Source organism: Hermetia illucens, chromosome 2 (genome assembly GCF_905115235.1).
Source record: "Hermetia illucens chromosome 2, iHerIll2.2.curated.20191125, whole genome shotgun sequence".
Lineage (NCBI taxonomy): Eukaryota > Metazoa > Arthropoda > Insecta > Diptera > Stratiomyidae > Hermetia > Hermetia illucens.
Window position 1 is genome coordinate 133,972,297 of NC_051850.1, and position 25,682 is coordinate 133,997,978.

The 25,682-nt window shown below is 41.1% G+C and overlaps 1 protein-coding gene across 1 annotated transcript; it reads right to left on the minus strand.

Annotated features, from left to right (window-relative positions):
• Positions 1-5,750: 5,750 nt before the first annotated feature.
• LOC119650193 (multiple inositol polyphosphate phosphatase 1-like) lies at positions 5,751-25,374 on the minus strand. Its single transcript, XM_038052759.1, has 10 exons — positions 25,234-25,374; positions 12,895-13,095; positions 12,732-12,823; positions 7,412-7,558; positions 7,259-7,348; positions 6,938-7,191; positions 6,557-6,656; positions 6,292-6,499; positions 6,115-6,232; positions 5,751-6,054 (listed from the first exon to the last, which is right to left on the minus strand). Exons 2-10 carry the CDS (start codon positions 13,088-13,090, stop codon positions 5,817-5,819), a joined length of 1,443 nt encoding a protein of 480 aa, XP_037908687.1. The 5' UTR covers positions 13,091-13,095; positions 25,234-25,374; the 3' UTR covers positions 5,751-5,816.
• Positions 25,375-25,682: the final 308 nt, after the last annotated feature.

The following is a 25,682-nucleotide window of genomic DNA, read 5'->3' on the forward strand; positions in this document are numbered from 1 at the left end:
TTAATAATAGTGCGGTTTCCACCAAACTTGGTAAAACCAAGCCAAGGGGGGGGGCTTCACAGTTATTTACTAAGAATTATAAGAGGTTAATTTTTCGACTGCTACTTGCAGTTCAGCCTAAAATTAATAGACAAGGAGTTGCTTTCTCCAAACTACAATTTTTGGTTTTTAACGTATATATATATTTCGGGAGTACAAAGCTACCTTGTAGCTAGAAAGCCACTCCTAGTCTATTAATTTTAAGAATTATAGTAATATACTATTATTAACCTTGAAGATATATGAGTATGGAGGGTATTTCGAAGTCTAGGCACCGCATACTTTCAGCTTCGTGATTTTTTTTTAAATCTTTCGGTAGGGTAGGTTTTGAAACTGGGTTCACACACTGAGTGACCATCTTTCAGCCCTCGGCCTCCTCCCTTTTGCATGAAATGTTAGAACTGAAACCAGCATTGAAAAATACTAATCGAAATCTTTCACTTGATACCCCACATGACTATATTTGGTGAAAGAAAAGAAAAAATGACACCCCCTTTTGATCCGGAGGGCTCAGTAATTAAAGTGCTAGACTGTCGTAGCAGACGGTTTTAATCTCACTAATGGCAGAGGAATTTGTATCACCACTGAATGTCGGATACCAGTCGACTCAGCTGTGAATGAGTGCCTCAGTCAAATCAGGGTAATAATCATGGGCGAGCGTAATGCTGACCACAATGCCTCCTACAATGTACGGTAGTGTACCGTTATGGATTGAAGTGCTCTAACACCCTTCAAGGTCTTGATCGGATTGACGCACCAATGATTATTATTACCATTTTGGAGGCCTCTTTGAGCCAAGGAGCAGTCATCGTAGCAGAAACCGGGCTGAGTCTGAAGAGTTGCGGAACCGATATAAAAAGGTGAGGAAAAAATTACAAGCAGTTATCTTTGAAGTAAAGCTGAACACTTCAAGAGGTTATGCAAGGAAGTCGACTCCATTCCACATCGAATTGAGTATTAGATAGATTCTGGGTATTACACTATGAATAATACACATATAAGTGGAATAATAGTGTACCCAAACATAATTACATAAAAGATAAAATAAAACTTTTTATATCTGAAGTGCCGAGCTGCGGGTTTCCGACTTGTTTCTTTCTGTGTAGGTAATGGTACAGTTGACTGTCTGTATGACCTTTGCTCCTAAACGTTGAAACGGAAACGCGGTAAAACGGTTCCATGATGGAACGCAGAACTGCAAAGATTCAGGAAATCAACCGGACGACTTCTAAATCGTGCTTGCAAAAGTAATAAGGAAGAAGACTAGTTAAACTTCCAGAACTCACAGCGTGAATATAAGAGGATCGTAAAACATTCGAAACGTGAAGGGAGACTCCCAGGCTGTGCAAAGTCCTTGATAAGGATGAGTTGGCCAAGATAGACTCTCTTTCACGAACTCCACCCGGGAGACCAGGTCTCAGAAGTGGGAGGAAGAGAATTGGCGATTTCTGCAAACCTTTCAACACGAAGGTGTTGCAATTGGGACACTTTGAGAGCGGTTGTTACCAATGAAAATGCCAGAGCTGCTATACTATCATTTGAACACTTCAAAGCACCTGACATAGATGGCATCTACCTAGTGGTACTAAAGAGGGCATAGAGCACTTAGAGCGATTTCTAAGAAATATTTTTCGTGGATGTCTTGCTCTAGGCTACGCGCCTTCCTCTTGGTAAAAGGTTAAGATTCATACGTAAGCCTGGAAAAGATGACTATTCAAATCCAAAGCATTTCAGGCAAATCCGCTTAACATCATTTTCGCTGAAAGGTGCAAGCAGCTGTTCGCCCCCACTAAATGGAAAAGAACATGCTTACCATCGTCCTGTGAGTCTGCTCTTCATTTTAACAATAGAGGACGCAATTCTGAAAGGCGAGTACGCTATGGGGGTGTTTGTGGACATTGAGGGGGCTTTGACTGTGCGCCCTTCCAAAAGTTCTGTGATGAAACTTTAATTAAGCGGATTTATGCTATGCTAGCACAGAGATTACTGTGTGCTGAGGTGGGTGTTGATCGCTACCCAACAACGGAAACGACGAAAGGCTGCCCTGAAGGGGGTGTGCTATCGCCACTTCTGTGGAGTATGTTGATCGTCTCACTATTATGCGACCTGCAAAATCTGCCAATACACGCTCAAGCTTACGCGACGTAGCTGTTCCAGCTGCTGGTCGAGATCTCAGAACGATGTGCAGAAATATACAAGGCGCCGTTGATTTGATTGATAGTTCGTGCCTCAGGAATGGACTTTCAGTAAGTCCAAATAAAACCACAATGGTATTATTTACAAAAAGGAGGAAACTGAATGGTCTTTGCCAACCAAAGATGAGGGGAACAACCCTTCAACTCTTCGAAGAAATGAAATATCTGGGAGTTATTCTAGACAAGAAGCCTCTTTGGAATAAACATGGGGAGGTGAAAATGAAACGAGCTCTCACAGCTTTGCTTCGACCCCACTTGTAGACATGTGGACTTAGGTCTCAGGTAGTAATGTGAATATATCTTGCTATCATTAGGACGATGTTCCCTGAGGCATCCGTGGTGTGGTGGGTTAAGGTGAAACCAAAGAGATTTCGCTATAAACAACTAGCCGTACTGCAAAGTATGTATGTCTGGGTATCACCGGTACCATGAACACGACATGCGGCACAGCCTGGATTTGTTTATTCAGAGCACAGCAATGAGAGCAGTTCATATATTAATTCGATTAGATCTATGAGGAACAAAGGGCACAGAGCATTAACTGAATCCAGTTTTTGCAATGCTTACTGGTTCTCGGATCCCCATATATCTGTTTGGTGGTAAATGTGAAGTTATCTTGAAACGAAGAGAAAACTAGGACGAAATAGAAGAATGCGTGCCAGGATATACTGACGTTTTCTACACCTATGGCTCCAAAACAGAACAGAATTCTGGAGCAGGAGTCGACCTCTCGTATAAAAACGAAAAGTGGGGTTTTCCCTTGGGACAATATACAACGGTCTTTCAGGCTGAAGTGTATGTGATCCTAAGGGCGGCAACCTGGATGATGGACAAGCGGTTGAAGGGAAGGTCCATCGCAATCTGTAGCGATAGTCAAGCTGCATTGAGGGCGTTGGGTAGTATTTTGATCACTTCAAAAATAGTGCAGGAATGTAGAAGTCGATTGAACTCTGTTTCTAGATTCAATACAATGGAACTACTCTGGGTACCCGGTCATTGCGGTGTGAAGGGAAATTAAATCTCGGATGCTTTAGCAAAAGAAGGTTTAATCCCTCTGTTTTCAAGTTGTCTCTTCTTTGCAATCAACATATTTCTAAATCAGTCGCTCTTTTCTGCACTGTACGATCGTAGCTATCACTATCAAAAGGTAAACTGATTTCATCATCAACGGCGCAACAACCGGTATCCGGTCTAGGCCTGCCGCCGATTTTGCGCCGAGGTCCACCAATTCGATATCCCTAAAAGTTGTCTGGCGTCCTGACCTACGCCATCGCTCCATCTCGTTTTCTTATTCTACCATAGATATTGCTCTTATAGACTTTCCGGGCTGGATCATCCTCATTCATACGGATTAAGTTCTAGCCTGGCTATGCTTTCATAGGCGGCTTTAAAGTCGATGAATAGATGGTGCAACTCTTATCCATATTCCAACAGTTTTCTCATCGAAAATCTGATCTGTTGCTGATTTGCCTGGAGTGAAGTCTCTTTGGTATGGGCCAATGATGTTCTGGGCGTATGGGGCTATCCGGCCAAGCAAGATAGAGGAGAATATCTTGGTACTCAGTAACGTGATACCTCTATAATTGCTGCACTTTGTGATATCTCCCTTTTTATGTATAAGATAGATAATCCCTCGTTAACAGTCATCAGGCATTGATTCGCTGTCCCATACTTTGAGCATCGGCTGGTGTAATTGGTCACCATCATATTTAACCATCGGCTCCTGGCGACTTACGGTTTCTAAGCCGATGAATTGAACGGACTGTTTCTTCCATACTTGGTGGTGTCAGTATTTGTCTGTCGTTTTCAGTTGGCGGGCCCTCCAACTCGCCGCTGGTTGTTGAGTAGTTCATCAAAATATTCAACCTATCGCTCCAATATGCCCATTCTATGGGAAATCAGATTTCCCTCTTTGTCTCGGCAGGATGAGCATCGAGATGTATAAGGCTTCATCCTGCTGACTTGTTGGTAAAACTTGCGCCCCTGCACTTTTTTAGTTCAAAGACTTGTTGGTTCTCCCAGGCTTCTTTTTTCCATTTTTGAATCCACTTCTCTGCTCGACGGAGCTCGTGATAAGTCACTACGCGTGCTATCGTTCTTTGAGAGTGCAACATTACTTGGTATGCGGTATTCTTCCGTTCCGTTTCTAGCTTACATTCATTGTCAAACCAGCCGTTCCGACTTTTCTTGCGGCTGGGGCCAATTATGTTTGTGGCCGTATTAATGATAACGTTCTTCAGGTGATTGTGAAGATCATTTGTTAATTCTTCATCTCCAAGGTCCCTGTTGACTGCGGTTGTTGCGGCATTCATTTCGCCCTTATAGGTGTTGCGGAGGGCGTTGTTGTGAATGACTTTAGTATTCACTTTGACCTGATTGTCAGAGGGGATTGTAGGTGGTGTCGTAATTCGAGCTCGGAGCACTATGCCAACGAGATATATATTCTGACATTCATCAAGGCTGAGAGGAGGCGGCGTCCGATCAGCACGTGGTCAATTTGGTTGAAAGTGGTCCCGTCTGGAGAGGCCCACGTATGTTTATGAACCGCTTTCCGCGCAAACCAGGTACTTCCAATACCATTTCATGCGATGCTGTTAACTGAATAATCCGCAGTCCATTATCATTGGTATCCTTATGTAAGCTATGGGAGCCAACGTATCATTTGAATACGAGCTCCGTCCTTACTTGACTGTTGAAACCTCCAAGTATGATTTTGATATCATACTTGGGACAGGCTTCGAGGGTCTGCTCAACTGCTTCGTAGAAGGTATCCTTCTCCGACTCTGCAGTCTCCTTTGTAGGGGCGTGAACGTTAATGAGGCTTATATTTCTAAATTTGCCTAGCAAACGCAGAGTGCGTAGCCTTTCGCTTATATTTTCAAAGCCGATCACAGCAGGTTTCATTTTTAGGCTGACTAAGAAACCTGATCCGAGCACATGGTTTACTCGATGGCCGCTATAGTATATGGTGTAGCGGCTCTTCTCCAGGAAACCGGTCCCTGTCGCATCGCATCCCTTGCAACGCTGTTCCATCAGTCCTTTATTGGGACAGGGTATCGGCTAGCTGCTCAGCAGCATTCGGTCATTACAGGACACGTTCCACGCGAAAATGCGCAAATCGTTAATCCGTTGTCATTGCTGGGTTCGTCGTTGTAAAATCCATCCTGTCCGAGGCTCCTTCCGTGGCTTCGTGACATCGGTTTTCTTTGTAGGATTGTCAGCCCTAACCAGCCCGCAACCTGGAGGAGCAGTTGGTACAATTTGTCCAGTTTTTAGGCGCTTCTCCGTCTGCAGTTTCTCATGAAGAAAGAACTCCCAGCGATCACCACGTGGAGGTGAAGAAAGGGTTTGGTAGTAGAGCTGGGTGTGTCGGTTCAGCATGCGTTTCCCAGGTTTTATGCTCCATCGTTGGTACCAATCCACGTTTCGCCCTGGGACCTATACTACCCTTTGACCGCCTGACTGATTTGCTTTCATCAAAATAACTTGTATCAGAAATTTTTGAAGCGACAAACCTTGAACTATTACGAGAAATTTATTCATCTACAATATATTGTACTTATTTCTGAAATGACACTGGATTTAAAAGATAAACCTATAAACTATAGATGCAATGGTAAGAAGGATTGATCCACGTATGAGGCCACTTGAATTCAAATTGCAGAATGTCTCCTTACAGTCAGCATTAAAGAACTTTTCATATTGCCTCATGACATCCGACCAGTTGCATAGGCCAACGTTACACCAACCCAGTTGCAATGGAGTTTGGTTCAAAAAGAATATGACCTTTGGCGAAGGATCTTGGGTGTTGTCGGAACAGCTGAAAGGAAGATTCATATTATCTACTGAACTAATTTATTGTTGCTTTTTTTATGCTCACTTGTATTTAATTACAGCTAAATTTCCAGCAAACGGATCTAATAAGCTAGTACGCCACTTTCGTTGAGACATCGTTTCGAAGTTATCACTGGTCAATAATACTGAATCTCTGTAAGCACCTAAAAGTCGAGAACAATAAGTTTAACAAGTGTAAAAGTTTTTAGTAAGCGACTCTTACCTAGAGCTACTAGAACCAACTGCAATAATGAGGAATGTGCAAAGTAGGCTGTAACTTGCGGCTGACTGTCTGTACTCAACCGTTTTAACATATCTTGAATTATTTCACAAGGAACTTTGGGGTTTATTTCATTGCCGTATCCAGACTTGTATTGGTATTTCAGATCTTCTGAGAATTCTAACACATCGATTTCCCTCAGAGTGAATGCCTGCAAGTAAGAAATTACAATAGGAAATTGGACATTATCAAACATTTTGGAACTTACAGCACACCAAGGACTTGGTCTGTCCAAATACCAGGCTTGCTCAAGTCTGCACATGTCCCACATTAATTTGATTTGTTTGTATTCCAGTGGATATTGGAAGCTACGGACAAATTCAATTGTCAATTGAAATTAATTTAAATAAATTAATTAATTAATATAAACATAAATATAATATAATATATATATCGTAATTTCTTTTGTAATTTCTATTAATTTTTTTTTGCATTTTCTAATAATTTTTTAAAAAATTTTCGAAAAAAAATTATAATTTCTTTGATTACAAATTGAGGGGGGGAGATTATCATTTTGTATAGCTTGTGGTGATGCTAATTAGTGACAGTTGAATCAAATTAAGAATGCTCGTTTGCCCTTGAAACTTACCCTAATCGTGTCGATATATCTGAGATCGTTTGATTTAGCAAAGCTGAAGTTTTAAATTTAAATAATTCAGTTCCTGGTTCTCCATTTTTGTTATCTTGTTCGTTCCAAATTGAGCAGCTTGAGTAAGGTGTTAGCAATGTATCATTGTTTGGTGGTTGTGGAAAGTGAACACTTCTATGAAAATTCTCTCCAAAAAGTCCATCTACGAAAGCTTGAGCACTTGCTTGAGTTCTCTGACTTGATGTGTGGCGGAACTAAAGTAAAAAAAAAAAAAAATATGAATAACAAAAGCATTATTATCGGTCGTGATTATTTTCTTACATAAAACTTTTCGGTGCTGTAAAGAGGTGTTAGGACTTCTGGGAATATTCTTTGGTAATTCTTCGCTAGATACTTCAAATCATTCCATCCCTGGCAAATAAAAAGACAAAAAATTAGTAGTAGGAGCTACTTGTGTAGGATTTCATAAATTACCTGAACAGTTAAATAATCATGGTGATCTCGTGTAATATTTTTATCGAAGAACCAGCTTTTAAGTAATTGAATGTCTTCCACGCACAAAGCTCCAGTGGTTGGTTTAGTCCTTCGTACTTCATAGTTTTTGATGATTTCTTCCCTCAGCTGCGTTCAATTAACAAAAAAAAATTTTCATGAGGAATTTATTTAATACCGAATCAAATTTTAACTTTATGTGGAATTTTTGGAATTTTCTTATCAATTTGAAAAATATGATAAATGTAGTTAGTAGTTTCGCCAAAGACGCTCCCAACCCGTTCGAGAAAGAAGGAGGGACAAGTTGCTACAGTCTGAATGGTCATGTAACACTTAAGCACCTCAGGAGTAAGTGTGACGTATCAATAGTAATGACTAATAATTTATCGCGTCCTTATCCTATTGAGAAGAATGCACTCAAGTACCTCTTGCTAGTCCTCAACTGCTAATCCCCAGCTTTTATCCTGTAGGTGGGGGATTAGTAAGGATTTGCGAAATTTCAAAATTTCCTTGCTGATGAAATATTACCCATCCCTGTAGTTATTGGCTACCACCTTCGGGCATAAGTCGTTCTTTGTCGGGGGCCCCAAGGAATGTCCGCTTTCTCCAATTTGAGCGTAAAATCTGAGGATATCGGCTGGATTTTTGATGCTAGGCAAACTAGAATGGAGGGACTCTGCAAAAACTCTTCTCCCACCTAAGGCACTGTGGTTTTGTGCTAGTGATAGTAGCAAAAATGCGTTATTGGAGAATTGTTAACAGCTATCACCAGTTTTAGGCAGGATCTTCACTCGGAGATTTCGGAGGTTCCCTATCAGGAGAAGCATTCTGGAGAAACTAGTAGCTATTGCCAGAGCAACATAGAATGAATAAATTGCCACGTGTTGCATCGTGGAAAAGTTTCACAGGAATTTCAAGTTCAAAGCGGAGTAAGGCGTTCATTCACATTATCGGTGGGTTCTTCTGTAATGCCTTGCTTGAAGGATGTGGAGTTTTTCAATGGGCCATGCCATATTTTCTCAAACACCTTGACTTCGTTGATGATATCTGTTTGCTGTATCAACCGAATTTCTCACCTTCACCAAATGGCTCTCGATTTGGAAAGCAAAGCAAGCAGAGTCGGACTGAAGATAAACATCAACAAAACCAAGGTTCTCAACCCGATTGGTCATCGCGCTGTTCCTATTTATATCAATGGGCAGGGCATCGACGGTGTCGATTAATTTGTCTATCCTGGTAGTGTTTTTTCTGCCCAGGGCGGCGCCTCCACTGTTAAAATTAGGAACTGCATCAAGTTGTTCTCGTCCAATTTTCTCCCGGTTTTATGATAGTAGCAGGACATGGGAAATTATCGCCCCTGTTATTCAAAAGCTCCAAACCTTTGCTAACACCTATCTCCGCCGTATCATTGGTGTAATCTGATCTGAGAAATCTCGAATGATGGTCTTGGCGTACGGGTGAGTTGCCGGTAGATGTGTTGAGTATAGCGAGGGAGGAATGTACGATTTTTGGCAAGTTCTGGGCGACGCTGAAGTGCCACCATACATACAGACCCAGCATATAGATAGAATTGGGCTGAAAATAAAATAAAAACAAATAAAATAAACTAAAGGAGCCTCGGACTGGACGGATTTTACGCCGACGGACCCGGCAACGATTTGCGTATTTTCTCATGGAACGTGCTCTTCCGGTAAAAAAGGAGCTGCCAGGTAGCTTGCCGATAATATATGGGTGATATCATAACGTTACCTGGGTACAGGCACACTGCGCTATATTACATGACCATTCAGTAAGCCATGTGCTTGGAGCAGGTTTCCTAGTTAACTTAAAAGAGAAATCTGTTATTATCGGCTTTTAAAGGATAAGCGAGCGGCCATACACTACGTTTCCGAGGCAAAGTTCGAAATATAAGCCTCATTAACGTTGACGCCCCTACAGAGGAGAATGTAGAGTCGAAGCCTGCACCACTTGGTGAGGGACGAAGTCTATATTCAGACGATACATTGGCCCCCATAGCTTACATAAAACTACTAATGACAACGTACTGTGGATTATCTAACTAGCAGTGCCGTACGTTTGCGCGGAAAGCCATCCACAAACAAACATGAGTTCTTCCAGACGAGACCACTTTTAACGGCACTGAATGCTAATCGGACGTCGCCACCTCTCAGCCTTGATGAATGTCATCACATACAGGGGGCCAATATAGACTCGGATCGCCATCCCGTTGTCGTCGCTCCAGCTCCACCGTCGACACCATCTTGAATCCTCTCTGACAATCAGGTGAGAGTGACATATAACCTTCCTTCGTAACACCTATAAAAGGAAGTGGATGCCGCAATAACCGAAGTGAACAGAGGGCCTGGAGATGGTACATCGACAAATGATCTTCATAACTATTTACCCGCCACAAATACACTTGTTCCCAGCCGCTTAAAAGTGGTAACGATTGATTTGACCGTGAATATCAGCTAGCAATGAAATAGAAGAATGTTGCATATTGGATGGAAGTTAATTTGATGAACTACTCAACAAACAACATATCAGCGAGCTGGAGGTCCCACCAACTGAAGACGACGGAGAAATGTTGCCACCATCAAGCAAGGAAGAAACAATCCGGGCAATTCACCGGTTTAAGAATTATAAACCGTCAGGAGTTTTTTGGAATTATAATTGAACTGGTTAGATATGGAAACTACTGACTGCTTCAAGCGCTTCATCAGCTGGTGCTCAAGGTGGTGGATGATTCCAGGAGAATTACTCTCAAGACCGTTTCCCATCAACAACGGTCTAAGACAAGGGGCTGCCCTATCATGCATCCTTCTTAATCTGGCCCTGGAAAAAGTGATCAGCGATACTGATGCTAATGCAAGTAACACCATCCTCTTCAAGTTCACATTATGGAGAGAACAACCCGAAATGTCCAATCTACCTTAATCCAGAGCTGGCGGCGTGAGGTTTTGGGCTGCTCATTAATGAAGGCAAGACGAAATACATGGTAGTATCGTCAGCATCAAAAACGAAAGAAACAGGATCCTTAAATTGCATTGGTTAAAAGAGGACAATAAAGGTAGAAGATTATAACTTTGAGACCGTTGAAAATTTCTCCTATTTAGGGTCGAAAATTACAACTGATAACATCTACGACGATAAAATCTGCACATCGTTCTGTGGAGCCAAAATAGCCTATTTCAGTTTACAGAAAGTTTTACGCTCGAGACATGTCGCCATAGGGTCAAACCTCTTACTGTACTAGACAGTGATTTTGCCAGTACTCATGTACTCCTCGAATATTTAGGTTCATATAAGAACAATTCTTAGCCGCGTAGAATTTTTGCCCCGACTACATGAAGGTGTACGATTCGGCAAGTCTATCTAACAGTGACATTTATGAGCGATACCACGATCGTCTGGTTGTGGGTAAAATCCGGTTACGGTGGGTAGATCACTTAATCCATGTGGGTGGGGAGGAGTCAGCTCAGAAAGTCTACTAGGGCAATACCTATGGTAGAAAAAGAAGACGTGGCAGACCTTGCCTGAGATGGAGCAATGGTGTAAGCCAGGAGGGCAGCCTTTAAGAGACATTAAATTGGATGACCTCAGTGCGAAACTTGGATGGCTGGATTTCCTTACTAAGGATGGCCTAGGCAGCGCGGGTGGGAAGGGCTTAGGGGGGCAAGGGAGCTCCCCTCCACTGTAACCCTCCTTGCGCATCGCGACGATGATTGCCCTACCAATAAGCTTATTAATGGTATGAAAATAACCCCCCTTTTCGGGGGATGTAACTTTTTAGGACCGTTGTGGGTTGTTTTGCCGGAATAGAAAGGTGGGACCTTTTCCTTTTTCATCCACGTCCTTCTTACCGCCTCACTCTTCGAGGGTGCCGCTGATAAATCAAACATTACCATGATCAGTTGAAAATATATGCAACTATACATAATTATTTTAAACGCGTGAAAAACTAAAGATAGAATAAACAACCCTATAAACTATTGTAGAGGAAGGAACTTGTGGAATGAGCATCTTCGGTAAAAATGACTGTAAAGGGAAGATTCCAGTCAAGAAGAGAAGAAACGGCGTGACCCAGTAAGGTTGTGGTAGATCCGAATGATAAACAAATGTGAAATACGCTATCAATAATAGAGATGATGAAAGTCAGCAGAAACGACCTAGTATTAAGCAAGGGATCGGGTCTCACAAACCCATTACCTGGAACAGCTCACTCCTGCCAGAGGCATAACCAGAAGGATACTCTCTGCTAAAAGCTATTGAATTCTTACTTTTTCTGTGGGGGATGATGTTTGAGCGATTTCCTTCATAATTGAATAAGTAGATACATCAATATTAACTGGTGCGAGTTGTAAAGGAGGGGAATTTACAACTATATAATGTTAGAAATGCGTTACGTACATATGGAACAGTATTGCATCTAAATGTTCTTCCATTAAAAAAATCACAAAAGTCTTCATATTTGCAGTGTGACTCTGCACGTTTCTAAAAAATAGGATAGGATGGTGGATCACTGGCTAGTGATGTATTTTGTTACACCAAATAAAGGATATAATTTAAAGGAAACAAATTCAGTCGATGTATGGTTCGGCGAACCGGAAAGGACAATTCCCCCTCACTTGATTAAAAATATGTGCTTTGATGTAGAGACCACCTCTTTCTTTTTCGCAAAAATAATTGTGATTTGATAGAATATTTTGGGCAGAACGGTGCGATATTTGAGGGAATAGAGCGTTAGCCTTTCCATCTCGTTGCCCTGGGTTCAAATCCCAGTCACGGTTGTGACCTTATCACCTGCACAGCATTAAGTATGATGGTAATAATAAAGCAAAAAAAGAAAATAGACTGTGCTACTCCACAAAGAAGTGAGCAGGTCGTATACAATTTTGGGTAGCCCTTCCGTTGGAATGTCAAGTTCCCCTACGTTGTGATGGCCTAGTTTGTTGTGCATGCGCTTTGTATTCCTGTTGCACCATCAAGAACGTTTGTGCTTGTCCCGCCGCTTTTGGTTTATCACTGAACTATAAAAGGAAAAATAATAATGCGAAAGGAGAAAAGTGGCTGTTTACAAGGGGCAGACTGTTTTCAAGGAGCAACAAGCAAGGAACATATATGCATATACATATAAGATGCAATAACTCTTCTTGTGTCTTTGCAGTAATATTTGTGGGTGGCTTCCAATTCCCCATGTACGGATTAATTGATCTGATCATTTATGAAGTGCTTTAAGTTGGAACACGTCCTAAATTGAAGAATTGAAAGAAACAAAATATAAATATAATTTTATAATTACCACTTGTAAATCTGGTAATTTATCGATTGTTTTCTCATCGGGTAGTCGCGTACCATGTCGACTTAGAAGCCAAAATTTCACGGGTTTACAATCTGAAATTGGGAATAAAGTATAATATTAAGATTGTAGTGCGAAGTGTTGAAGTTAAGTGTTAAATTCTTACATGGCACGGTATATTGTTTTCCATAGTCGGCTCCTTTCACAATTTCATATGCCGTTTTACTTGAGAAATGTTTTGTTTGCAGTTTTTCTTGGTCTGTGACAAAACAGTATTCTTCACAACATGTCCTGTGTCTTTGGGCGAATACTTTGTAATGATATGATATGAAGAATAGAATGGAAAATATTAGCCACCGCATTTTATCTGGAAGGAAAGGGAGAGTAAATGTTTAATGAGCGTTTCTTCAAATTTCTTCTTGAAAATTATTAGCCAATAATACCAATTCACACAGGTACTGTATACACTGTATATTACCATCTACGACATCGTATTTTTCTGAACTTAAATGGAAAGTTCCATTAATATAAAGATAAATATTTCTTCAATTCCATTCATTATCCAAATCATATCAATATTATGATTATATTCCACTTGGCATTTCTCATTTGTTGACCATAATATATCTAAATAATTAGACGTTGGCAGCCTACACCACTTAGCTCCAATTCTCGATAAAATCGATATTCCAAATTGGTCAATTCCTGACAGTTGTCACTGTGGCTCTAATTAGATTTAATCGGTCCTATCCTGTCTATAAACGCTTATTGCTAATATCATAATTAACATGATTTGGAAGACATTTAATGGCTTTTTTATTTCGTCGAGTGATTCTTCAGAACTTATGTGAATTGAATGGAGCAAGTACTCGTATGCAAAGAAATGGAAACTATTTCTAACTTGGGGTTAAATGAGTCTGAACTTGAATATTTCTACTCTTGAAGGAGCGGGAATACGGGTCAAGTAGAGCAAATGAAGTATATCGTTTGAGGAAAGTTGTTTGGGTGGGCGGCTTTCCTAGCTCAACTGACATACAATTTAGCTGATTGCAGTGAACTTTCAACATCGTGGGTGATTCGGAAGCGATAATTGGTAAAGCATTTTCGATTTAATTATCTTTATGGAAAAAATAATGAACGCGAGTTTAGTGGTCAATGGAAAGAGGCAAAGGAGAAGTGCTTTTCATTATTCTCCCAAAAAACAAGTGTGTTTGGATTTCCTTTAAATGTTTTCAACTAATAGGATTGGTTGGATTTCACCCATGAATTCCCTTATCTTTATTATAGATGAAACTGATTTACGCATTCTAATTGATATAAATATTATACATCACCACGATTTTGAAAATAAGGAATCTCTCTGATAAACGCACATTCTCACTATGGTCGAACTTTGTATTCTAAATTTCATGACCGGTAGAGCAATATGTAGTTAATACGGTTCCCTCCAGTCTATAGCTGCGTGGAATTTTTTCAAACGCACACCTTTGCTTGTTTGCTTGCTTTAGCAACCAAGAATGAATGCTACGCCAAACAAACATTTCATTTCTGTTTTTCTTTGGCTACTTTATCCAGGGTTCCTTAAAAAACAGTCGTTCATCTAAGGTTGTTAATAGCTTCAAAGTACATTGATAGCTTGGAATTACTCTACGGTAACAGAAACATCCCTTCGATGCCTACAACCGCAGTATCGAAAACTTAATGTTTCTTGAACCTGTGCATTTCTCCCATTTACTCCAGTGGCCTTCTCTCTGCTTTGGCTTTCCAACGTTACGTCATATGCTTTACTAAAGCCTGACTGGATCACAGGATATTAATTTTTAAACCTTCTGAAGGAAACTTTTCCTTCCCAACGGGGTCAACGTGCGCATTATGGCTTCCCTCTGTGGCTGAGCCACTTTACGTCTTCTCCCTCCAACGCAGTTTCATTCATTTTGTGCGCTATGTGTACTTTTGAACGCCTTTGGACAGACTATATTAAATATTAGCCTAAATGTTCTCCTCTTCTCTCCTCGTAATTTTTCAATCTATCCAAGTCCAACTAGTCTAATGATTCTCCCTTCCACAGCTTTCTTATCACTGCTCTCATGCTCTGTGTTTTTGAGGTTCTGTGTGAAACAAAACGTTATTATCATAGAATCGAGTCGATGTCTGTCTGTCTGTCTGTTGTCTGTTCGGAAACGGCTAAAATGATTGTCACAAAAAAATGGTGAGACCGTGCGGTCTGTGAATCCTTTTACATGTAGCGAGTGGCGCCATTTTAAGTTAAGTTTAATGGGGGGAGGGCTCCCCACACATACAAAAGGAGGGTGCAAATTTTTTCACAGAATGTGGCCATGTGGGGTATCAAATGAAAGGGCTCAATTAATCCTTTTCGAAACTGGCCCCATATTTGATCTCGGGTGAAGCGTAAGGGCGTGAGAGCTCAAAATACGACCCTCAAAAAGTGTAGAATGCCTTGTTTTCAGAACCTATCCAACCCAAAAATATGAAAAAGATCACAGTGGTGTATCTAAAAGAAATCTAGGTCTCAAAATACATCCCGAGCCGATACCTGCACAAACAAAAGTAATAATAGTATATTTCCATATTTTAGAAATTAAGCCAGAAACCCCCTTTAAGTTCATGCTAGAAGTACAAGATTCGGCACTTGCATAAGGGATAACGTAAGGCATAACTTTGGGAAGTTTGAAATCCAATTATTATTAACAAAGTTATAAAAGGTGAAATTTTTACATTTTATATGAATTTCATGCATTCTAAAACGTATATGAGGTCATGATAGCATATCAATTCGTCAATACGGTAGCAAAGTGAGCTCAGATGAATGATAGGTCGCAGGGAAACATTTCGTTTTAGTTTTTTAATCATTTATATTATATATTAATATCAATTACTCGAGGTAGACATATGTATGTATATATATGGATATGTATATGAAGCTTCGGGGTAGTGCCTAATTCAGATAGATATATTTGTACATTGAACCAACGGTATTCAATATATGTACTTTTTATGTACATATGAATACTTTTATGCACGAAGTAAATCGAAAATAGGTGTATATAGTACTCAGTAATAAGCAAAGTTTGTATATTTAGCGTGAGCATAATATTTACGTCTGCAATATGTATGTGGTCAAAGGGTAGTATAGGTCCCGGGGCGAAACGTGGATTGGTACCCACCTGGGAAATGCCTGCTGAACCAACACCAACAGCTTTACTACCAAACCCTATCTCCACCTCCACGTGGTGACCGCTGGGAGCTCTTTCTTGACAAAAAGCTGCAGACGGAGAAGGATGAAGGCGAGTCTCCCGCGCCTAAAAACGGGACAAATTGTACCAACTGGTCCTCCAGGTTGGGGGTTGGGTAGGGCTGACAACCCTACACGGAAAACAACTTGTTACGAAGCCACAACAGGAGCCTCGGATAGGACGGATTTTAAAACGACGGACCCGGCAACGACAAAGGAACAACTATTTGCTGATTTTCTCATGGAACGTGCGCTCTCTGTACAGAGATGAAGCTGATAAGCAGCTAGCCGATACCCTGTCCCAATATAGGGCTGATATAACAGCGTTGCAAGAGATGCGATGGACAGGGACCGGTTTCCTAGAGAAGAGCCACTACACCATATATTATAGCGGTCATCCAGTAAACCATGTGCTCGGAGTAGGTTTCTTAGTCAGCCAAAAAATGAAACCTGCTGTTATCGGCTTTGAAGACATAAGCGAACGGCTATGCACTCTGCGCTTGCGAGGCAAGTTTAGAAATATAAGCCTCATAAACGTTCACGCCCCAACAGAGGAGACTGCAGAGTCGAAGAAGGATACCTTCTACGAGGCAGTAAAACGAACCCTCGAAGCCTGTCCCAGATATGATATCAAAATCATACTTGGGGATTTTAACAGCCAAGTAGGGAAGGAGCCCGTATTCAGGCGATACGTTGGCTCCCATAGCTTACACGAAAAAACAAATGATAACGGACTGCGGACTATTCAATTAGCAGGATCACACGAAATGGTTGTTGGAAGTACCTGGTTTGTGCGGAAAGCGGTCCACAAACATACGTGGGCCTCTCCAGACGGGACCACTTTCAACCAAATTGACCACGTGTTGATCGAACGCCGCCACTTCTCAGCCTTGATGAGTGTCAAAACATATAGGGGGGCCAATATAGACTCGGATCACTATCCCGTTGGCATGGTGCTCCGAGCTCGAATAACAATATCACCTAGAATCCCCTATGACAATCAGGTGAGAGTGAACACTGAAGCCTTCAACAACACAACCCTCCGCGACACCTATAAGAGGGAAATGGATGCCGCAATAACCGCAGTCAACAGAGGGCCTGCAGATGAAGTATCAACAAATGATCTTTACAACCACCTGAAGAACGTTATCATGGATACGGCCACAAATATACTTGGCCCCAGCCGCAAAAGGAGTCGGAACGGCTGGTTTGACGATGAATGTAAGCTAGCAAGGGAACGGAAGGATGCCGCATACCGAGTAATGTTGCATTCTCAAAGAACGCGGGCACGCGCAGAGACTTGTCACGAACTCCGTCGAGCGGAGAAGCGACTTCACAGACGGAAAAAGGAAGCCTGGGAGAACCAACAAGTCTGTGAACTAGAAAAGTACAGGGAGCAACCGCACCAGGCGCGAAAGTTTTACCAACAAGTCAGCAGGATGAAGCCTTATACACCTGGATGCTCATCCTGCCGAGACAAAGAGGGAAATCTGATTTCCGACAGAATGGGCATATTAGAGCGATGGGTTGAGTACTTTGATGAGCTACTGAACAACCAGAACATCGGCGAGTTGGAGGTCCCGCCAACTGAAGATGACGGACAAATACTGCCACCACCAAGTTTAGGAGAAACAGTCCGTGCAATTTATCGGCTAAAAAATCATAAGTCGCCAGGAGCCGATGGAATTACAGCCGAATTGGTTAAATATGGAGGCGACCAGTTACACCAAGTGGTTCATCAACTTGTGCTCAAGGTATGGGACAGCGAATCAATGCCTGACGATTGGCAACGAGGCATAATCTGTCTCATACATAAAAAGGGAGATATCACACAATGCAGCAATTATAGAGGTATCACGTTGCTGAGTACCATCTATAAGATATTCTCCACTATCTTGCTAGGCCGGATAGCCCCATACGTCCAGAACATCATTGGCCCATACCAAAGAGGCTTCACTCCAGGCAAATCAGCAACAGATCAGATTTTCTCTGTGCGGCAAGCGATGGAAAAATTGTTGGAATATGGACAACACTTCCACCATCTGTTCATCGACTTTAAAGCCGCCTATGATAGCATAGCCAGGGTAAAACTGTACACGGCCATGAGGGAATTCGGTATCCCGACGAAATTAATAAGACTGACTAGGCTGACCCTGACCAATGTGCGAGGCCAGATAAAAGCAGCAGGATCACTCTCAAGACCATTCGACATCAACAACGGTCTACGACAAAGGGATGCTCTATCATGCGTCCTCTTTAACCTGGCCCTCGAGAAAGTGATCGGTGATGCTGAGGTGAATGCAAGAGGTACGATCCTCTTCAAGTCCACCCAACTACTGGACTATGCTGACGATATCGACATCATGGGAAGAACCACCCGAGACGTACAAACTGCCTTCATCCAGATCGAGCAGGCGGCCATTGGGGCGAGATCTTGGGCTGCACATCAATGAAGGCAAGACAAAATATATGGTGGCAACGTCAGCACCGAAGACGAATCAACCAACAACATCAAACCGCACTGGTCAAACACAAACACGAAGAAGAATAAGGATAGGAGAATACAACTTTGAGACCGTTGACAATTTCTCCTATCTAGGGTCGAAAATCACAACCGATAACAACTGCGATGATGAAATCCGCACACGGTTGTTGTCAGCCAACAGAGCCTATTTCAGCTTACAAAGACTGTTCCGCTCGAAACGTCTCACCATAGGGTCAAAGCTCTTACTGTACAAGACTATGATCTTGCCAGTCCTCATGTATTCCTTGGAAACTTGGGTTCTTAGCAAGAAAAATTGCGAACTCTTGGCCGCGTTCGAGAGAAGAATCCTCCGAAGAACTTTTGGCCCCCTACATGAGGATGGACGATTCCGTAGCCTACACAATGACGAAATCTATGAGCGATACCATGACCGTCCGGTTGTGGATAAAATCCGGCTCAATAGGTTACATTGGGCGGGTCACTTAATCCGTATGGATGAAGATGATCCCACCCGGAGAGTCTATAAGGGCAATATCTATGGTAGAAAAAGAAGACGAGATGGAGCGATGGCGTGGGCCAGGACGCCAGACAGCTTTTAGGGATATCGAATTGGTGGACCTCGACGCAAAACCGGGATGTCTGGACTTCCTTATTAAGGCAGGCCTAGACCGGATACCGGTTGTTGCGCCGTTGATGGTGATGAAGAATATGTATGTATATCTTGTAGTTTGAAAAAGAAATATGAAGGAATTTTTGGGTTTTTAGCCATATGCGAATGCAAAAATGTGCATAGAAAGTTTCTCACAAAGATGAACACAAAACGTCTATACTCGAAGTGCCAGCTTCCGGAATTCCGACTTGTTTTTTTAGGGTAGAGTAAGTGAATGCGTTTATGCAAACAGTGCTAGATTCCCACAACACTACTCGTCTGACTAGCAACTGAACGCCTCACCGTCGTTAGAGATCTATGTACGAACTGTTTTTCACATTATTTCGTGCTACCCTTTCTAATCTCCTGCTTAAGGGAACTTTCAAGTCAGAGAATTCCTTTCGCCAATGGGAGGGGAGAGGAACAAGGAAATTGTCAGTTCAAGGAAAACCTCCGTGCTCACTTAGGAGCTGGGAGAAGGAGGAAATTATCAATCTCACCATTCTTTTGATTAAGCCAAACACCTAAGTTGTTAATGAGCCGCGCAGCCCATTTGCCTCCTGTTTCGTTTTGCCAAGAGAGTTGTCACTGATTTAGTTACGTTCACGGGTAACCTACTCTCCTGCGCTTGTATACGGCTTTACATTCCTTAGCAAAAAGGGCAACGAGAATCATTCCCGCGATCACGGCCGGTTTAAAGACAGTGCGATGGGCAGGCGCCTCTCGCAAAGTTCCCCGAAACCGTACTTGCGCAAGGCACTTACGGTATACCTCCTTGCCAAGAGCATCAATCGATACCTCCGTGATATAGAGCAAAACAGATTACGCTGCACTCATTGGAAGACTGCTACATATATGTGCAGAACCCCCAATGTTTGTCATTAGCCAATAGCCAAAGGTTTAGTGGAAATACTAATATTATTAAGAATTATTATTAAAAATTAAGTTAAAAGTTATAGTAAAAAATTGGAGAGTGTCGGATGAGCCATCTATGCCGGATCAAAGAAAAATCAGATTCAATATTGAGTTGTCCTCAAGTAAAAGGAATAGTAAGGAATTCCAGGAGAACAGACTGGGACTCCTACACAAGACACCTAAGTAACAACACGGTTCAACTACAAGTTAGCGGTGAGATCAGGAGCGAAATAAGGCTGGAAACAGTGGTGGAAGTAGGTAGAATAATTGTCCCATATAAGGCCAGCTGGTCAGCTAAGTCACCAAGGGACATATCCTAGTGGAAGAGGAACCTAACCGGAATGGAAACGGAGTTCCAAAAACTCTTTAAATGGGCAAGAAAAAACCGGGGACTGGCAGAGGTACAAAAATGCAGTGACAATGTGTAGCAACGCGATCAGGAAAGCAAAACGAAACAGCTTTAGGAAATTCTATGAAGAGAAACATGCAGGCTATATAAAGCTATAGCCAGGACAGGGCAATACCTTGTGTCTATTTGAGGAAGGAGGAGGGGATATCTACCGAAAATGAGGAGGACAGAGTTTATCTACTCCTCAGAACTTATTGCCTGGGGTCCTCCCCATGGCGGAAGGCAACAACATACTGCCTGATACCCCAACAATGGACAGAAAGGGAAAATGTGAATTGGAAAGTAGTAAAAGAGGTAGGCTTCGGAATTTATACTTAGGGTATGGAGACGGGTAAAAGTGGTCTTTATTCCCAAAGTGGGTAAAAAGGATTGCTTTCACCCTAAGTCGTTCAGAACAATTTGATTGACATCGCATTTTAACACGTTTACCGGGCAGAATGGTCAGCCAAAACGGTCATGTATCAGAGAGTAGGCAAATAGAAGTGCCGACAGATACAAATTCTATTGTCATACTACTCAATACTCAAGGTTGCCCACAGGGCGGGGTACTATCACTGCTAATGTGAAGTATGGTAGCTGACGACATCCGAGGAGCGCTAAAAAATACTGGAATTCAGCTCCAAGTTTACCTTGATGGCAGTGTTTTAATTTGTAGAGACGAATATGAGAATATCCTATGCGTCTGGTGCAAAAAGGAGGGGATGCGCATAAATCCACTATAGTACCAAGAGAGATGAAATGAGTAGCAGAGGAATCACATAAGATCAAAAGCTCTCTGTGTCTGTAGAAAACACATATTGGAAAGCTGCAAGGGCTCTTATGACTTGCAGGTCCATAGCAGGGAGAAACTGTGAATGCACCCCAAAAATGGTGTACTATCATATATATACACTATAATAATAAGGCACACAGAGCTGAAGTACACGACTGGCTTGCGTGGGTATCAGTGGGGCAATGAGGACATGACCAACGACATTCCCAGAGGTTGTTCTGGGATTGAATCCTTTTCATCTACAAATACAGTTGCAGAAGGGCGATCTTCAGAACGTCTGAGAGTAGTATTGAGGCGGGAAGTTGCCTAAATTCAAGGAAGATGGATATTCTTTCTAGCTGGTATCCTGAATTACTGATACAAAAGGATAACTTGACCACGAGGTTTCATTTCCACGTTAAAATCACGTTGGAGCAACATAGTAAACTGGAAGAGCATAGCAGTGACCTAGAGCTTAAATCAATAGCTGATTACCTCGTACACTGATGGATTCCCCCAGCAGAGGGAGCAGGCGCCGGGCAAGAACGCTAATATGTTAGAAGCAAAAATATACGCCATAGAAAGATGTGCCTCCTTCAAACTCGAAAGGAACTCTAAGGGGCAGAATATTGCTGTTCTAGTTGACAGCCAAGCGACTAATACGGTACTTATTTCCAACCAGGAATAAGTATGCTTTAGCAGACTGAATACGGTCGGCTCGCTCAATAAAGCCTGGATGCTCTGGGTTCCCGGGCAGGAAAGTAGCAAGGACACCGCTACGGGGATCAGAGCCCTAATGTGGAATCGAAAATGGCTACGACTATGAAAATGAAGAGGAGGCCTAGGGAACTATACTGGGCGAATGAAACAGTCAAGGGTGCACACGAGAGATGTGAACCTAAGTGCTCAAAACATTGCTTAAACCTACCCAAGAAAAGACTCCGCATTTTAATAGAAATACTCACTGGTCACTGCAGGCTAAATTATAACTTGGGGTAAGCTAGAGATATCTACCGATACTGTCTACAGATTCTGTGAGCAGAGTGAAGAAACTTCCGCACATTTTCTGGGACAGTGGCCGACAATTGTGCAAAGTAGGTTGAAGTACCTGGGAGAATACTTAATATCAGATGCTAGGTTGAAATACTTGGAAGTAGGGAACATAAAAAAATTCTCGTAAATCAAACTGACGAGCAACGCGAAGCCCGAATGGAGTTGAACGGAATAAATAGAATGTTAATCAACAATTCATATAGCAAGGCATTCAATTTAATTTTAACAAGTCGGGAAACCAGAAGTTGGTCGTTTCAGGTATGAAAGGTTTTGTTGTTATTTTGTGTGAGAATACCTGGGTACCCGAAGTACGTTGATTATATCCGATATTCAATTCGATGTGGTACTGACAGTTTATCTTGTGGAGAGTAGTAATTTGATGTGAAGAAGGCAAATTTGATCTACTTTAACTTTGTTAATAATAGTAGAATTTCCATAAAACTTTCCAGTATGATGCTCCCTACTAAAGTCTACTTCACTGCAATTATTCGGATCTAGGATGAACTAGGGTTCACAGTAAATTTTCAAAATATAAAAATATATTATTATTAACTTTATTTGAGTAGATATTGTAGAGAGCAGTATTTTGACGTCTAGATACCAAGTGCATGGACTACTATTTCAGATTTTTCGGTTCCGTAGTTTCTCAGAATGGCTCCCTCAAGTGGTGGATCCTTTCGCGCCCCAGAAATGTTTAATGTTAAAACTAATAGCTACTTTGCAGTACTAATCGAGACCTTTCATTTGATATCCCACATGGCCATATTCGGTGTAACAAAATTTTGCAGCCATCTTTGAGGTATATGAATTTCACAAAAGCTTAAAATGAATTTCGTGCCAAGCATGAAAGGAAAGGATAAAAAAATTATTGAGCGGGGACTGATGGCTTTCATTTCTACTTACTTGACGAACATTTTCGAGATGGTTTTAGAATGAGTCGGGCATCAGATGGGGACAGTGTTATAATTTGGGGTTGGTTGGTTTCTAACATAAATTAATTCAGAAAAGTATGGAGGACCTCTGAGTACCTTAACGATTGCACGCACAATTATGCGGTGATGACTTTATTTTTCAGCAAGAAAACGCGGCAATCCGCAGCCCACATCTCAACCCTCCAGGGAATATGTGGGAAATCCTTGTACGGAAGGTAATATAAAAATATTCTGGTAGTAAAAAGGGTAGTAAAAGAGACATAGGATCTCATATCGCAAGATGAATTCAAAAAGTTTACTGACTCCATGCTCAAGCGCATATTTGAAGTAATATTTAATGGTGAAGGCTCAACAAAGTATTGAATTACTTCTGAGAATATATGTGTACACGTTTTTGTGCTAAGTTAGTGAGAGAAGTAACTAAGTGAGTAAGTGAATTTATGTGGATTTCACTTTATTTTCTTATTTTTAAAATAAATTTGAGTTTCATATATTTTTTTAAGTTTTAAACCGTAAGAATCACGATATACAACGTTTATAAAAAATAAATTAAATTAAAAAAAAAAACAGTCAAAAATTTTGACAATTTACTCCAAAATTAGAATCTGCACAACTGTATGGTAAAATTATAGTTATATTGGGTTAAGCAGCACAACTTTGGAAGAGTCTCTATTTGAAAGAATTTTTCTCAAATTTTGAAATTTGCATTTATCTTTAGGGATTTTTTACAAAACCCTAACGAAAACGATTTAGTCAGAGTTAGTGTGTTTATACTCCAATCATTTGATATTTTTGAAACTTGATAACTTGTTGTAATTACTTGAAACTCTGGAATGTAACGTGTTGTGGTGTGTTTCCATTACCCATGCAGAGAGAAAAGTATTGTGATTATCTTTGTCCTCAGTTTCATCGTGAATTATTAATAAGACGCCGGTTGTGAAAAAAAAAACAATTCTATTATTTCTGCTGCCTGCATGTCACCACGCTATTAACTCGAATTGGGTTGCGGTGTACGAGCGAATCACGGCTGCATATTTAGCAAATTTGTATGTAACGAACCATGACCCACTCTTTTGATTGTGGAAAAATCTCCCGATCTTGTTACGATAATCACTCAAATTCGAACCGTTATTTTATTCTAATACGTATTAGCGATTCTTCTCTTTTGTGTTATCATAACAATGAGCACAACAGAATATTAGCAAGTTCATTGCAAAGTAAATAATAAACGCAAATAGCAAGGTTATTGTCACGAGTAGCATCAACATCTAAAAAAAGCTTTACACTATGTAGCCATTGGAAAATTCTGATCTAAGCAGAAAACTTGTTTCTTTTTTGGATTGGAAGCCAGAAATAGGTAGTTTAGTAGTATCAAAGTGAAAATATGTTCGGAATTATATGTAGATGCTTTCAATGTTAAATTTCACTATTCGTTGACTTTCGATAACGTCTTCACTGTTGTTATAGGTTTATCATCACCACAGCTCATGGAGCAGATCGAAATAATAGGCACATGTTTGCATTGCGCTACTGTGTACTATTTTGGGCGTTTTCTTTCAAACGTTGGTGACTCTATCGTTCAGTCTTTAGATGGGATCCGCAAGAATTAGTGGGAAGTACCCATATATGCAACTAATTAAACACAATGTACCAAACCGATAAACGATTCAGACGCAGCTATATTCATGGGTAATGATAATCATCTAAATAATGCACATATAGAATAAAGATTGCATACGAATAGTATTTAAAGATCGCTTTTCTATTTCTAATTGAATAAATCATGATGTCATTCGAATAGAACGATTATAAGATTTCCATTACGTATCAATTGAAGATATTCATCCGATTACCACTTTCGGTTAATTATATATGACTCGAGGGCACCGCCTTAAAAACTCTTCACTAAATATCCACACACACTACCTGTCCCTCATTATGTTTTTCTCAACCATCTTCAGAAACGTGAGTAATTTCTTAGCTACTAGTAATGCACTTTTATAATGCTCCTGGTTATCAGCACTTTCACTAGCACTATGTCTATACATAGCTATTTACCTCTTATAAATCTAAGATGCACTTTAGATTCAGATTATACTGTATCTGACCACTGTCGTATAGAAACTGACCGGGCCACAGATACACTATGCAACGACGGCTCCCACTCTAATTTGAGGCACGACGTGACGCGACGTATGTATGTAATTCAAATTGAAGAGTTAGTTTCATTAATTTCTTCTATGAGTTTTCTATAGGCTGAGTCGTGAACAGGTAACCAGAATTACATGGTCACTTGCGCAGGGTTGGCCAAAAGGTACTGATACTGTTCTAAGTCAATCCTTATATTGAACCGAAGAGATTAGTGTTCAATAGTTTCTTGCAAAGTTGATTGCTTAAATCTTTTATAGCGAGACAATCGGAATAACATCCTACAAAATATTGTGATTTTTTGCTATACACGCCAAAATATATATAAAGCGCTTTTGACTACCATACCTTATCAGGGG

Excerpts from the sequence above, each read along its gene's own strand:
- LOC119650193 (XM_038052759.1), bottom strand. The coding sequence starts at position 13,090 with ATGCGGTGGCTAATATTTTCCATTCTATTCTTCATATCATATCATTAC. Across the intron at positions 12,824-12,894 it reads AAAACAATATACCGTGCCAT|ATTGTAAACCCGTGAAATTT; the intron begins GTAAGAATTTAA and ends TCCCAATTTCAG. Across the intron at positions 7,559-12,731 it reads AATTACCAGATTTACAAGTG|CTGAGGGAAGAAATCATCAA; the intron begins GTAATTATAAAA and ends AATTGAACGCAG.